At 40.4% G+C, this 13,006-nt stretch overlaps 1 protein-coding gene across 3 annotated transcripts in view; it reads left to right on the top strand.

Annotated features, from left to right (window-relative positions):
* Window positions 1-13,006, top strand: part of FOCAD (focadhesin) — a 275,956-nt gene that overhangs the window by 249,380 nt on the left and 13,570 nt on the right. For all 3 annotated transcript variants that reach the window (XM_057720105.1, XM_057720103.1, XM_057720104.1), the window contains 2 exons: window positions 8,544-8,672; window positions 11,207-11,322. In XM_057720105.1, the coding sequence (XP_057576088.1) occupies window positions 8,544-8,672; window positions 11,207-11,322 (245 nt within the window). The remainder of the gene's footprint in view (window positions 1-8,543; window positions 8,673-11,206; window positions 11,323-13,006) is intronic.

The raw sequence follows: 13,006 nt of genomic DNA, 5'->3' as shown, positions 1-13,006 counted from the left end.
CTTTTGGGTATATGTCTAGGGGTGGAATTGCTTAGTCATGTCGTAATTCTGTATTATTTTTTGAGGAACTGCCAAACTTTTTTCACAGTGGCATCACCATTTTATATTCCTACTAGCAATGTGTGGGGGTTTCAATTTCTCCACATCCTTGCCAACATTTGTTGTTTTTCCATTATTATTATTATCATTATTACTATCATTTTATTCAATGTGAAGTGATATCACTTGGTTTTGGTTTGTGTTTCCCTAATGACTAATGAGGTTAAGCATCTTCAACTCCTTGTTGGCAATTTGTAATATATCTTCTTTGGAGAATTATCTGTTCAAGTCCTTTGACCATTTTAAAAATTAGATTGTCTTTTTGTTGTCGAGTTGTAAGAATTATCTGTGTATTCTGGATACTGGACCCTTATCATATATACAGTTCACAAATGTTCTCTTGCATTCTCTAGTTGTCTTATCACTTTGTTGATAATATCCTTGGACACACAAGTTTTTAACACTGACAAAGTCCAATTTATCTTTTTTTCCTTTTGTTACTCATGTTTTTGGTCTTATCTAAGAATCCATTGCCAAATCAAAGGTCATGAAGACTTACCTCTGTGTATTCTTCTAAGAGTTTCACAGTTTAATTCTTATATTGTCATTGATCCATTTTAAGTTAATTTTTGTATGTGTTATTAGGTAGGGATCCAGCTTCATTATTTACTGAATAATGAAGAAAGACAAACCCTTCTTTCTCCCATTGAGTGGTCTTAGCACCCTTGTCAAAAATCAATTGACCATAAATAGTTGGGTTTATTTCCAGCCTCCCAATTCTATTCCATTTGTCATATGTCTATCCTTATATTTGCCAGTACCACACTATTTTGATTACTGTATTTCTTTAGTAAATTTTGAAATTGGTATGTGTGAGTCCTTTAAATTTTTCTTTTTTGTGATTGTTTTGACTATTTGGGCCCCCTTGTAATTTGATATAAATTTGAGAGTCAACTTTTCCATTTCTGCAAAAAAGGTTGTTGAAATTTTAATAGGTATTGTATTGACTCTCTAGATAGCTTTGAGTAATATCACCTTAACAGTATTAAATATTCCAATCCATGAATACAAGATATCTTTCCATTTACTTAAATTTCCTTTTACTTCTTTCAGCAGTGTTTTGTACTTTTAGTGAGTGTGTCTTTTACCTTGTTTAAATTTATTTCCAGATATTTTATTCTTTTGGGTACTATTGCATGTGGAATTGTTTCTTAATTTCGTTTTCAGATTATTCATTACAGGGATATAGAAACACAACTAATTTTTGCTTGTTGCTCTTATACCCTGCAACTTTAATAAATTCTCCTTTTCTATGTATAGGATCATGTCATCTGCAAATAGAGACAGCTTTACTTCTTCCTGTTTAATATTTTATTTCTTTTTCTTGCCTAATGGCTCTGACTAGAACATCCAATACAAAGTGGTAACAATGAGCATCCTTATTTTGTTCCTGATTAAGCTTACAGTCTTTCATCATTGAGTATGATGTTCACTGTGGACTTTTTACAAATATGCTTTATCATATTAAGATAATTCCATTCTATTCCTAATTTTCTGAGTATTTTTGTCATGAAAGAATGTTGAATTTTATCAAAAGCTTTCTATGTCAATTGAGGTGATCATGTTTTTTCCTCCCTTCATTCTGTTAATGTGGTATATATTACATTGATTGATTTTCTTATGTTGAATGACACTTGCATTCCTGGGATAAATCCTGCTTGGTTATCATGTATAATCCTTTTAATATGCCCTTGGATTCAGTTTACTAGTGTTTTGTTGAGAATTTACACACCTATATATGTAACAAATACTGGTCTGTAGTTTTCTTTTATTGTGGTGTCTTCATCTGGCTTTGGTAACAGGCTAATGCTGGTCCCATAGAATGAGTTAAAAAGTATTCCCTCCTCTTCTGTTTTTTGAAAGAAACTTAGAATGATTGGTGTTAATTCTTTAAATGTTTGGTAGAATTCACCAGTGAAACCATCTGTTCTGAACTTTTCTTTGTTGGGAGGTTTTTGATTACTGATTCAATCTCTTTACTTGCTTTAGGTTTGTTCATATTTTCTATTTGTTCTTGAGTCAGTTTTGGTAATTTATGTGTTTCTAGGAATTTGTCCATTTCATCTAGATTATCCAATTTGTTGCACATAACTTTTCACAGTTTTCTCTTATAATCCTAAAAAGGATTTCTGTAAGGTTGATAGAAATGTCCTCACTTTCATTTCTGATCTTATTTATTTGCATCTTCCTTCCTATTCAGTATACCTGTTATTTACTTTTCTTGTCTTATTGTGTAAACTAGGGCTTCCAATATAGTATTGAAATGCCATGGTTAGAAGAGACGTCCTTGCCTTGTTCCTAATCTTAGTGAGAAAGCTTCTAGTTTTTTATCAATAAGTATGGCGTTGGCTGTTTTTTTATGGATATTCTTTATCCAGTTGATGAAGTTCCCCTATATTCCTAGTTTGCTAAGAGTTTTTATCATGAATGGGTGCTAGAATTTGTCAAATGCTTTTTCTGCATCTGTTGATATATGTTCTTGTGATTTTTTTCTTCTTTAGCCTACTGATGTGATAGATTACATTAACTGATTTTCAAATATTGAACCAGCCTTGGATAAATTCTATTTGGTTGTGGTGTATAATTCTTTTTATACATTGTTGGATTTAATTTGCTAATATTTTGTTCAAGATTTTTACACCTAGGTTCATAAGAAATATCTGTAGTTTTCTTATGTCTTAGTCTGGTTTTGCTGTCAGACATCCTCATGGAATAAGTTAGGAAGTATTCCCTCAGCTTTTATCTTCTGAAAGAGATTAAAGAAAATTGGTATAATTTCTTCCTTAAATGTTTGGTAGAGGTCACGAGTGAACCCATCTGGGCCTGTTGCTTTCTGCTTTGGAAGGTTATTAATTATTGATTCAGTTTTTAAATAGATGTAGTTCTATTCAGATTGTCTATTTCTTCTTGTGCGAGTTTTGGCAAATTGTGTCTTTCAAAGAATTGGTTCATTTCATCTAAGTTATCAAATTTGTGGGCATAGATTTGTCCACACAGAGCCTCCAGCATTTCATCAATGGTAGTGCAGATTTTCCTACCCCAGCACCATTCCTGCAGCGTTTTCCGCTCATGAGTCTCTGCTCTGATAAGCCATGACTCCCTGTATTCATCTGTCTGTCTCTCTAGTCTTGGAGGCAGCAGTTTGCCCTGTGTTCTTCCCTTTCTTAAGGATCCAGGAAGAGTTGTTGATCCTTCAGTCTGTTCAGCTTCTTACTTTTATAACAGAGTGGTAACTTCCAAGCTCCTTACATGCAGAACTGAAAATCAAAAAGTCTCTCCTTTTTAAAAAAAAAAAAGTTTTTTAAATTATTTTAAAAAATATAAACAATTGACCATTGTAACCATTTTGAAGTATACATTTATATAGGGTTCCGTATACTCACACACATCATTGTGAAACTAATCTCTGGAACTTTTTCATCTTGCAAAACCTAAACTTTGTACTCATTAAGCAATACCTACACTTTCTCCCTTCCCTGACCCCTGGTAACCACCATTCTACTTTCCGTATCTATTAATTTAACTATTTTAGATGCCAGATATAAGTGGAATCATACAGTATTTGTCTTGTTGTGACTGGTTTGTCTCACTTAGCATAGTGTCCTCAAGGTTGAGGACATGTTGTAGCATATAACAGGATTTCTTTTCTTTTTAAAGTTGAATACTATTCCATTGTATGTATATACCACATTTTGTTTATCCATTTATCCATCAGTGGACATTTGGGTTGCTCTTGGCTATTGTGAATAGTACTGCTGTGATCATGTGCATGCAACTCTCTCTTCAAAACTCTACTTTCAATTCTTTTGGAAGTGGGATTGCTAGGTTATAAGGTAGGTCTATTTTTAATTTTTTGAGGAGTCATCATACTGTTTTCCATAAAGGTTCTTCTATTTTAAAATCCCACCAGAAGTACATGAGGATTCCAATTTCTCCACATCCTCACCAACACTTTTTCTTTTTTCTTCTTTTTTTTTTTTTTAAATAGTAGCCATCCTAATGGGTATAAGGTGATATCTTATTGTGGTTTTGATTTGCATTTCTCTGATGATTAGTAATGTTGAGCATCTTTTCATATCTTTGTTGGCCATTTCTGTACCATCTTTGGGAAAATGTCTGTTCAAACTCTTGGCCCATTTTTATATGTTTCTCCACGTTTTGTTGACTCTGCTTCTGGTTCTGCTTCTCTCTGTTTTTCAGCTTTCTAGTAATTGTTCTACTTTTCTTGCTGACTCTGCATGTGCTTCTCATTTTTCCTATGTGCCTTCTTTTTGTAGCTGTTTTTCCTTTTGCTGACTCTGACCCACCTCTGCTTCTCCCTTTTTCAGGGTCTGCTGATTCTGCTTTTTCTGCCACTGCTTCTCCTTTTCCTGTGCTTCTCCTTTCTGTGGCTGTTTTTCCTTTTGCTGCCCCTGCCCCTGCTTCTGCTTCCCCACTTTTCAGGGTCTACTGATTCTGCCTCTGCTTCTCCTTTTTCCTGTGCTGCTCCTTTCTGTGGTTGGAGAAGCAACCACAGTTGCTTCACCTTCCCTGTTTTCAGCATCTGCTGATTCTTCTACTTTTCTGCTGCTTTTTCTGCCTCTGCTTCTCCTTTCTCTTGAGCTTCTCCTTTTTCCGAGCTTCTCCTTTTTCCATGCTTCTCCTTTCTGTGGCTGTTTTTCCTTTTGCTGACTCTGCCCCTGCTTCTGCGTCCCCACTTTTCAGGGTCTGCTGGTTCTGCTGCTTTTTCTGCCTCTGCTTCTCCTTTCCCTATGCTTCTCCTTTCTGCAGCTGTTTTTCCTTTTGCTGACTCTGCCCCTGCTTCTGCTTCCCCACGTTTCAGGGTCTGCTGGTTCTGCTGCTTTTTCTGCCTCTGCTTCTCCTTTTTTTTACTGTGCTTCTCCTTTCTCCTGTGTTTCCCCTTTTCCCATGCTTCTCCTTTCTGCAGCTGTTTTTCCTTTTGCTGACTCCGCCCCCACTTCTGCTTCCCCACTTTCCAGGGTCTGCTGATTCTGCCTCTGCTTCTCCTTTTTTTCCCCCTGTGCTTCTCCTTTCTCCTGTGCTTCCCCTTTTTCCTTGCTTCTCCTTTCTGTAGCTATTTTTGCTTTTGCTGACTCCGCCCCCACTTCTGCTTCCCCACTTTCCAGGGTCTGCTGATTCTGCCTCTGCTTCTCCTTTTTTTCCCCCTGTGCTTCTCCTTTCCCCTGTGCTTCCCCTTTTTCCTTGCTTCTCCTTTCTGTAGCTATTTTTGCTTTTGCTGACTCCGCCCCCACTTCTGCTTCCCCACTTTCCAGGGTCTGCTGATTCTGCCTCTGCTTCTCCTTTTTTTCCCCCTGTGCTTCTCCTTTCTCCTGTGCTTCCCCTTTTTCCTTGCTTCTCCTTTCTGTAGCTATTTTTGCTTTTGCTGACTCTGCCCCCACTTCTGCTTCCCCACTTTCCAGGGTCTGCTGATTCTGCCTCTGCTTCTCCTTTTTTTCCCCCTGTGCTTCTCCTTTCTCCTGTGCTTCCCCTTTTTCCTTGCTTCTCCTTTCTGTGGCTGTTTTTCCTTTTGCTGCCCCTGCCCCTGCTTCTGCTTCCCCACTTTTCAGGGTCTACTGATTCTGCCTCTGCTTCTCCTTTTTCCTGTGCTGCTCCTTTCTGTGGTTGGAGAAGCAACCACAGTTGCTTCACCTTCCCTGTTTTCAGCATCTGCTGATTCTTCTACTTTTCTGCTGCTTTTTCTGCCTCTGCTTCTCCTTTCTCTTGAGCTTCTCCTTTTTCTGAGCTTCTCCTTTTTCCATGCTTCTCCTTTCTGTGGCTGTTTTTCCTTTTGCTGACTCTGCCCCTGCTTCTGCGTCCCCACTTTTCAGGGTCTGCTGGTTCTGCTGCTTTTTCTGCCTCTGCTTCTCCTTTCCCTATGCTTCTCCTTTCTGTGGCTGTTTTTCCTTTTGCTGACTCTGCCCCTGCTTCTGCTTCCCCACGTTTCAGGGTCTGCTGGTTCTGCTGCTTTTTCTGCCTCTGCTTCTCCTTTTTTTTACTGTGCTTCTCCTTTCTCCTGTGCTTCCCCTTTTTCCTTGCTTCTCCTTTCTGTAGCTATTTTTGCTTTTGCTGACTCCGCCCCCACTTCTGCTTCCCCACTTTCCAGGGTCTGCTGATTCTGCCTCTGCTTCTCCTTTTTTTCCCCCTGTGCTTCTCCTTTCTCCTGTGCTTCCCCTTTTTCCTTGCTTCTCCTTTCTGTAGCTATTTTTGCTTTTGCTGACTCCGCCCCCACTTCTGCTTCCCCACTTTCCAGGGTCTGCTGATTCTGCCTCTGCTTCTCCTTTTTTTCCCCCTGTGCTTCTCCTTTCTCCTGTGCTTCCCCTTTTTCCTTGCTTCTCCTTTCTGTGGCTGTTTTTCCTTTTGCTGCCCCTGCCCCTGCTTCTGCTTCCCCACTTTTCAGGGTCTACTGATTCTGCCTCTGCTTCTCCTTTTTCCTGTGCTGCTCCTTTCTGTGGTTGGAGAAGCAACCACAGTTGCTTCACCTTCCCTGTTTTCAGCATCTGCTGATTCTTCTACTTTTCTGCTGCTTTTTCTGCCTCTGCTTCTCCTTTCTCTTGAGCTTCTCCTTTTTCCGAGCTTCTCCTTTTTCCATGCTTCTCCTTTCTGTGGCTGTTTTTCCTTTTGCTGACTCTGCCCCTGCTTCTGCGTCCCCACTTTTCAGGGTCTGCTGGTTCTGCTGCTTTTTCTGCCTCTGCTTCTCCTTTTTTTTACTGTGCTTCTCCTTTCTCCTGTGTTTCCCCTTTTCCCATGCTTCTCCTTTCTGCAGCTGTTTTTCCTTTTGCTGACTCCGCCCCCACTTCTGCTTCCCCACTTTCCAGGGTCTGCTGATTCTGCCTCTGCTTCTCCTTTTTTTCCCCCTGTGCTTCTCCTTTCTCCTGTGCTTCCCCTTTTTCCTTGCTTCTCCTTTCTGTAGCTATTTTTGCTTTTGCTGACTCCGCCCCCACTTCTGCTTCCCCACTTTCCAGGGTCTGCTGATTCTGCCTCTGCTTCTCCTTTCTTTCCCCCTGTGCTTCTCCTTTCTCCTGTGCTTCCCCTTTTTCCTTGCTTCTCCTTTCTGTAGCTATTTTTGCTTTTGCTGACTCCGCCCCCACTTCTGCTTCCCCACTTTCCAGGGTCTGCTGATTCTGCCTCTGCTTCTCCTTTTTTTCCCCCTGTGCTTCTCCTTTCTCCTGTGCTTCCCCTTTTTCCTTGCTTCTCCTTTCTGTAGCTATTTTTGCTTTTGCTGACTCCGCCCCCACTTCTGCTTCCCCACTTTCCAGGTTCTGTTGATTCGGCTCTGCTTCTCCTTTTTTTTTTTTTCCTGTGCTTCTCCTTTCTCCTGTGCTTCCCCTTTTTCCGTGCTTCTTCTTTCTGCAGCTGTTTTTCCTTCTGCTGACTCTGCCCCCGCTTCTGCTTCCCTCCTTTTCAGTGTCTGCTGATTCTGCTGCTTTTCCACTTCTGCTTCTCCTTTTTCCTGTGCTTCTCCTTCCTGCAGCTGCTTTTCCTTTCGCTGACTCTGCCCCCATCTCTGTATTCCCCTGTTTCAGTGTCTGCTGCTGCTACTGCTTTATCTGCAGATTCCCTCCCCTGCATTTCCTTTTCCTGCTGATGCTTTTTTCCTTTTGCCGATTCTGCTTCTCTTTCTGCTAATGCCGATGTCCCTACTGCTGCTTATGTGGATCCTGCTGCTGCCGTTACTTCTTCTTCTCGGTCTGCTGCTTTTTCCTACATTTCTAACCTCTGTAACTTCACTTCTGCATGACCCTCAATGGCTACTCCAACCCTGGCTTCACCTTATGGCTCCACTCAGAACTGCTAGAGCTTCTCATTTTTTTCAATATCAAATTACCTCCCACCTGAGAAAAAAAATAAAAAGAAAAGAACATATTATCAAAGTCATGGTGCTGTGTCATAGCTAGCTGGTTAACCTGTGGATTAGCTGTTACGTCAGGTGCTCGCGTGTGGAGCAGGCAGCCATGGCACAGGCTGAGGAGGAGAAGAAGCAGGGATCACATGGGATAGAACCGAACCATTTAAAGCCACAAGGACTGAGGGTAACCCATTGTCCTGAGAAGGGGATGGACCTGAGTGGCAGTAATTGTCTCCTCTTCTGGAAGTGGATTAAGGAGTGAGTGAACGATAAGGCAGTAATACAGGGTAAGTTACTTTTTTTAGGAAGCTGGATGAAAAAACATGAAAGAGCATGGAAGAGAGTTTAGTAGCAATGTGGAATATTCCTATCCAGACAAGAGGGAAAGACTGGAGACAAATAACAGAGAGAAGAAAAAAGGGAGCAAAGTTTGTAGCAAATGGGGTTGACTTTAACGGCACAGAATCGACAGGTCAAACACAATTGAAGCTGTGATACCAAATCCTTTGAAACTAGTAGAAAGGAGGGAAAGTTGGCATTTTCTACTTTCATGATGCTATTAAGCTGTTTTGTTATATTTTTTTTCTTTCTGTTGCAGGTCCTGAATCTGTGCCTCCTTCCCTTATCAAAGTTGTGATGAAACCCATAGCGACTATTGGAGAAAGCTACCAGTATCCTCCTGTGAACTGGGCTGCGCTCCTCTCTCCACTTATGAGGCTAAACTTTGGTAAATATCATGTGTTTTTAGGTCTTCAGACTCTGCTTTTAGGATGTGACCTGAGTAGAAAATTAGATTGTGTGTCACAATTGGTAGTGACTGGATGGACCTCTGGGTACTTGAGGTTTGTCTTCTTGGATGGGACAGCTGGGTTACTTTCATTGAGTCACTTTCTAAATAGCTGAGGGGGAAGAGGAGGAGGTTTGAAGACATAAACCAGATGCACTCATTAAAACGAAACTCAACTGAGATATGCATGTTGCTGGGTGTATGGTGCAGGTCCCAGAAAGCCTGGTTTGATGGTTATGAAACTGCATTTTCAGAACTCCAGGTTTCAAGGAAATGCCCTGTGGGATGCTGTGTTAGTTTTCTATTGCTGCTGTAACAAATTACCACAGACTTAGTGGCTTGAAACAACATAAATTTATTATCTTATAGTTCTGTAGATCAGAAGTCCAACATGGTTCTCACTGGGCTAAGATCAAGATATCGGCAGGACAGCATCCCGTCCTAGTTGCTGAGGGGAGTGATGTGGCCTGAATATTTGTGTTCCCTGAAAATTCATATGTTGAGATCCTAACCCCCAGTGTATTGGTGTTGGGGGGTAGGGCCTTTGAGGGTGATGAGGTAATGAGGGTGGGGCCCTCATGAATGGGATTAGTTCCCGTATAAAAGAGGCCCCACAGAGCTCCCCAGTCCCTTCCACAATTTGAGGACACAGCAAGAAGTCAGCAGTCTGCAACCCAGAAAAGGGCTTTCACCAGAACCCAACCACACTGACACTCTGATCTTGGACTTCCAGCCACCAGAATTGTAAGAAATAAATTCCTGTTGTTTATAAACTACCCAGTCTGTAGTGTTTTGTTATAACAGCCCAAATAGACAAGACAGGGAGAATCCATTCGCCTCCCTTCTTCAGCTTCTAGAGGATGTCCATACTGCTTGGCTTGTGGCCCCCTTTCTGCATCTTCAAAGCAAGCAACAGAGGGCTGAAGGCCTTTCGTGCTGTCATCTTTCTGATTCTCTGAAGACAGGAAAGATTTTCCACATTTAAGGATTCATGTGATTGATGGGTCCATTTGAATAATCCAGGATAATCTCCCCATCTCAAGGTCTTTAACATTAATCATTAATCACATCTGCAAAGTTCCTTTGCCACGCAAGGGAACATATTCACAAGTTCCAGGGATTAGACATAGGAATCTTTGGAGGCCATTATTCTGTTTACCGCAGGTACTTTGTGGTGAGAGGCAAAGGGAATTCACACCTCATTTCTTCCACAGCAACCTCTATTATAGAGTTAGCATATTAGCATATGCAAATTTAGCTTCATGTGTTTGCCCCCCAACTCCAAAAAAAAAGAGGGAAGGAGGACAACTTTAACAGTGCTATAAATTGTATATCTGTGTGTATTTGCCCATGAGTGCTCTATTATTTACAGTAGGTACTTACTTACATATGATATACAAAAAGATTTGTTTATAATAATTTATGTATGATTTAAGGGATAATCAAAGATGATTTTGGCTAAACACAATTTTTCTTTTTTTTTTAAATTTATTTATTTATTTATTTATTGCCCTGTTGTGTCTTTGTTGTTGCACATGGGCTTTCTCTAGTTGCAGAGAGAGGGGGCTACTCTTCATTGCAGTGCACAGGCTCATCATTGCGGTGGCTTCTCTTGTTGTGGGCTCTAGGTGTGTGGGCTTCAGTAGTTGTAGCACAGGGGCTCAGTAGTTGTGGCTCATGGGCTCTAGAGCACAGGCTCAATAGTTGTGGCGCACGGGCTTAGTTGCTCCATGACATGTGGTATCTTCCTGGGACAGGGATCAAACCCATGTCCCTTGCATTGGCATGTGGATTCTTAACCACTGCACCACCTGGGAAGTCCCACAATTTTTCATTTTAATGCTCTCATTTGAACCTAATCCTATATAAGATATGATGTCACCATGCTATGTTCCCAGAGATTTCATTTGAAAAATATGTTCTCCTGCCCCTCCCCTGCTTTTGTGTGCTATATTGAAGATGTTGGTGTTTTAGTAAAAATCCTTAGTAAGAAGAAGAAAAGGTCTGGTTGGGAAGATGCATCCACCATCTGGGATCAGGCTTAAAAAGGCTGGGTCACTAGAGAATGTGGTTATATCTTTAAGTCCTTCCAGACCTGGATTTGTCTATGTGCTGAATGCAAGGTAGAGAGGAGAGAAAAACAGAAACAAGAGATTTTTAGCTAGAATTTTCTCAAATTTCTAATAGTATATGAGTGTTTAGGTTTGTCTGGACATCATAAGAGAAATTTCCTGAGCTGGTTCAAGATGCTTGCCAGTTTCAAGACTCAGGCTTCTGATCCAGTGGGTACATTCTTTTGCTTTGTAACTAAAAACATCGCTCAAAATACCTTGTGGTTTGCTGAACTTCCATTACCTTTAGACATCACGCAAGTTCTTTTACCTTTAGATGTTTCATTTGAGACATTGAAGCCTGAAAATGAGTTAAGAGAGGCAGCTGTATCACAGGGTTTTTTTTCCTTTCTTCTTTTTCAGGTGAAGAGATTCAGCAACTGTGCCTTGAAATTATGGTGACCCAGGCTCAGTCATCCCAGAATGTAGCTGCACTGTTGGGAATGTGGGTGATGCCACCACTGGTCCATGGTCTGAGTGTATGTAGTAATTAAGGGTGTTGAGCAACAGGAGGATATGGTTCTTTTGGGGGAGATCAACATTCATTTGGGTGTGAGCTCTCAAATTCAGGAGTGGACAAATGGGATTTCACAAAAAGTGAGGGCTTGGCAGTAGCTGGACAGCAGATTGGAAAATTGTGGGACTCAGAACTCTGCCATAGCCATCACCATTCATGCTTTCAGCTACCGTTTATTATAGGAAAAGGGAAAATGATGATCAGAGATATTAAAGTTTCTTTCTCAAGACCATACAGGTAGAAACTTGTAGAGTTATTGGAACCTGAATTTATTTGTTTATATGATACACATAATCATTTCAGTGGGGATTAAAAGAAAGGCAAGTCCACATGCACTGGATAAATGATCCCTCCCTTTCACAGAAAGGCACCAATTAAAGTGAGTCTTGAAGGCTTGGTAGGATTTCATTAGGCATCAAGTTAGAGACACCAGAAGATGTAAGTGGGAGGGTGTAAGTGGAGAGAGTAGAACATCTCTGTCCATGGTGTGCAGCCTGAGTAAAGTGCTGAGGAAAAAGTGATCTAGCCTGGCATTTATGGTAGACAGAGGGGGCCAGCACCTTCCAGGGCATAGACTAAGGGTAGGTAGAAGAATGGGGGGAGATTACTTAAAGATGTGAAATTAGTAAAGATGTATAATTTTGGATATATTTCAAGGTAGGACAAAAAAAAAAAAAACCCAACACATTCCGTGATTCCTTAGAGGTTTACCAATTAATTATAAGCTAAGTGATCTCCTCTTTGTTGTTCTTCTATTCTAGGAGACCTTAATTCTTTGAGAACAGTGCAAAACCCTCTTATTTCCTCAGTTTTTTGACTTTAGTCTCTACTCCGCACATTTTTTGTTTTTAAAGCTTTCCTACATCTCCTAATTCTTTGTAATTGAAAGTCAATGTTATTTAGGTCTGCATCCTTTCCATCAGTTGTTATTACCTGTCTGCTCCAAGCAGCTCCTATCTAGCTACCACTTAATGAGCACTTGTTATGTACCTGCTACTGGCAAGCACGCAATGAGTGCTTTCAGACATCAGATTGAATCTCTTTTCACCCTTGACAGGCCAATTTTTTTTTTTACAGCTCTATTGAGTTCTAATTTATAGTCCATAAGATGTGGCTATTGTAAGTCTATAATTTGATGAGCCTTAGTACATTTATACATTTTCATTCATCACCAATAATATTGCCATCACCCCAAAAAGTTCCATTGTGCCTACTTATAGTTAATCCCCACTCCCAATCTCAGACCAGGATACCACTTTCTTTTTGTCTAATTTTGCCTTCTTTAAAGAACTTTCATATAAATTTAAATTTCATATAAACTTTAGACGTTCTTTAGAATGGAATCATCCAATATGAAATCTTTTGTGTCTGGCTAATTTCACTTCTGAGACGTAGATTTTATTATTTCCATTTTATAGGTTGATAGACTGAGGCAAATGGAGGTTAAGCAAAGTTTACATAGCTAATAATGGAAGTGTCTGGCTGACTCAAAAGCCTGTGTCTTGAACGCTGTTCTGGTAATGGTAAAGCTTCCTTCCTTTTGAATCATCTATAATTCTAACAGCCTGTTTTTTTGGTCTCAGGCATTTTTCTAGGTTTTAGTTACCCTTCCATTTATCTTTTAGATCTCCTATTTTTTTTACATT

Source organism: Hippopotamus amphibius, chromosome 2 (genome assembly GCF_030028045.1).
Source record: "Hippopotamus amphibius kiboko isolate mHipAmp2 chromosome 2, mHipAmp2.hap2, whole genome shotgun sequence".
NCBI lineage: Eukaryota > Metazoa > Chordata > Mammalia > Artiodactyla > Hippopotamidae > Hippopotamus > Hippopotamus amphibius.
The sequence above is the reverse complement of the archived record's forward strand: the minus strand, read 5'-3'. Positions and strand labels throughout refer to the sequence as shown.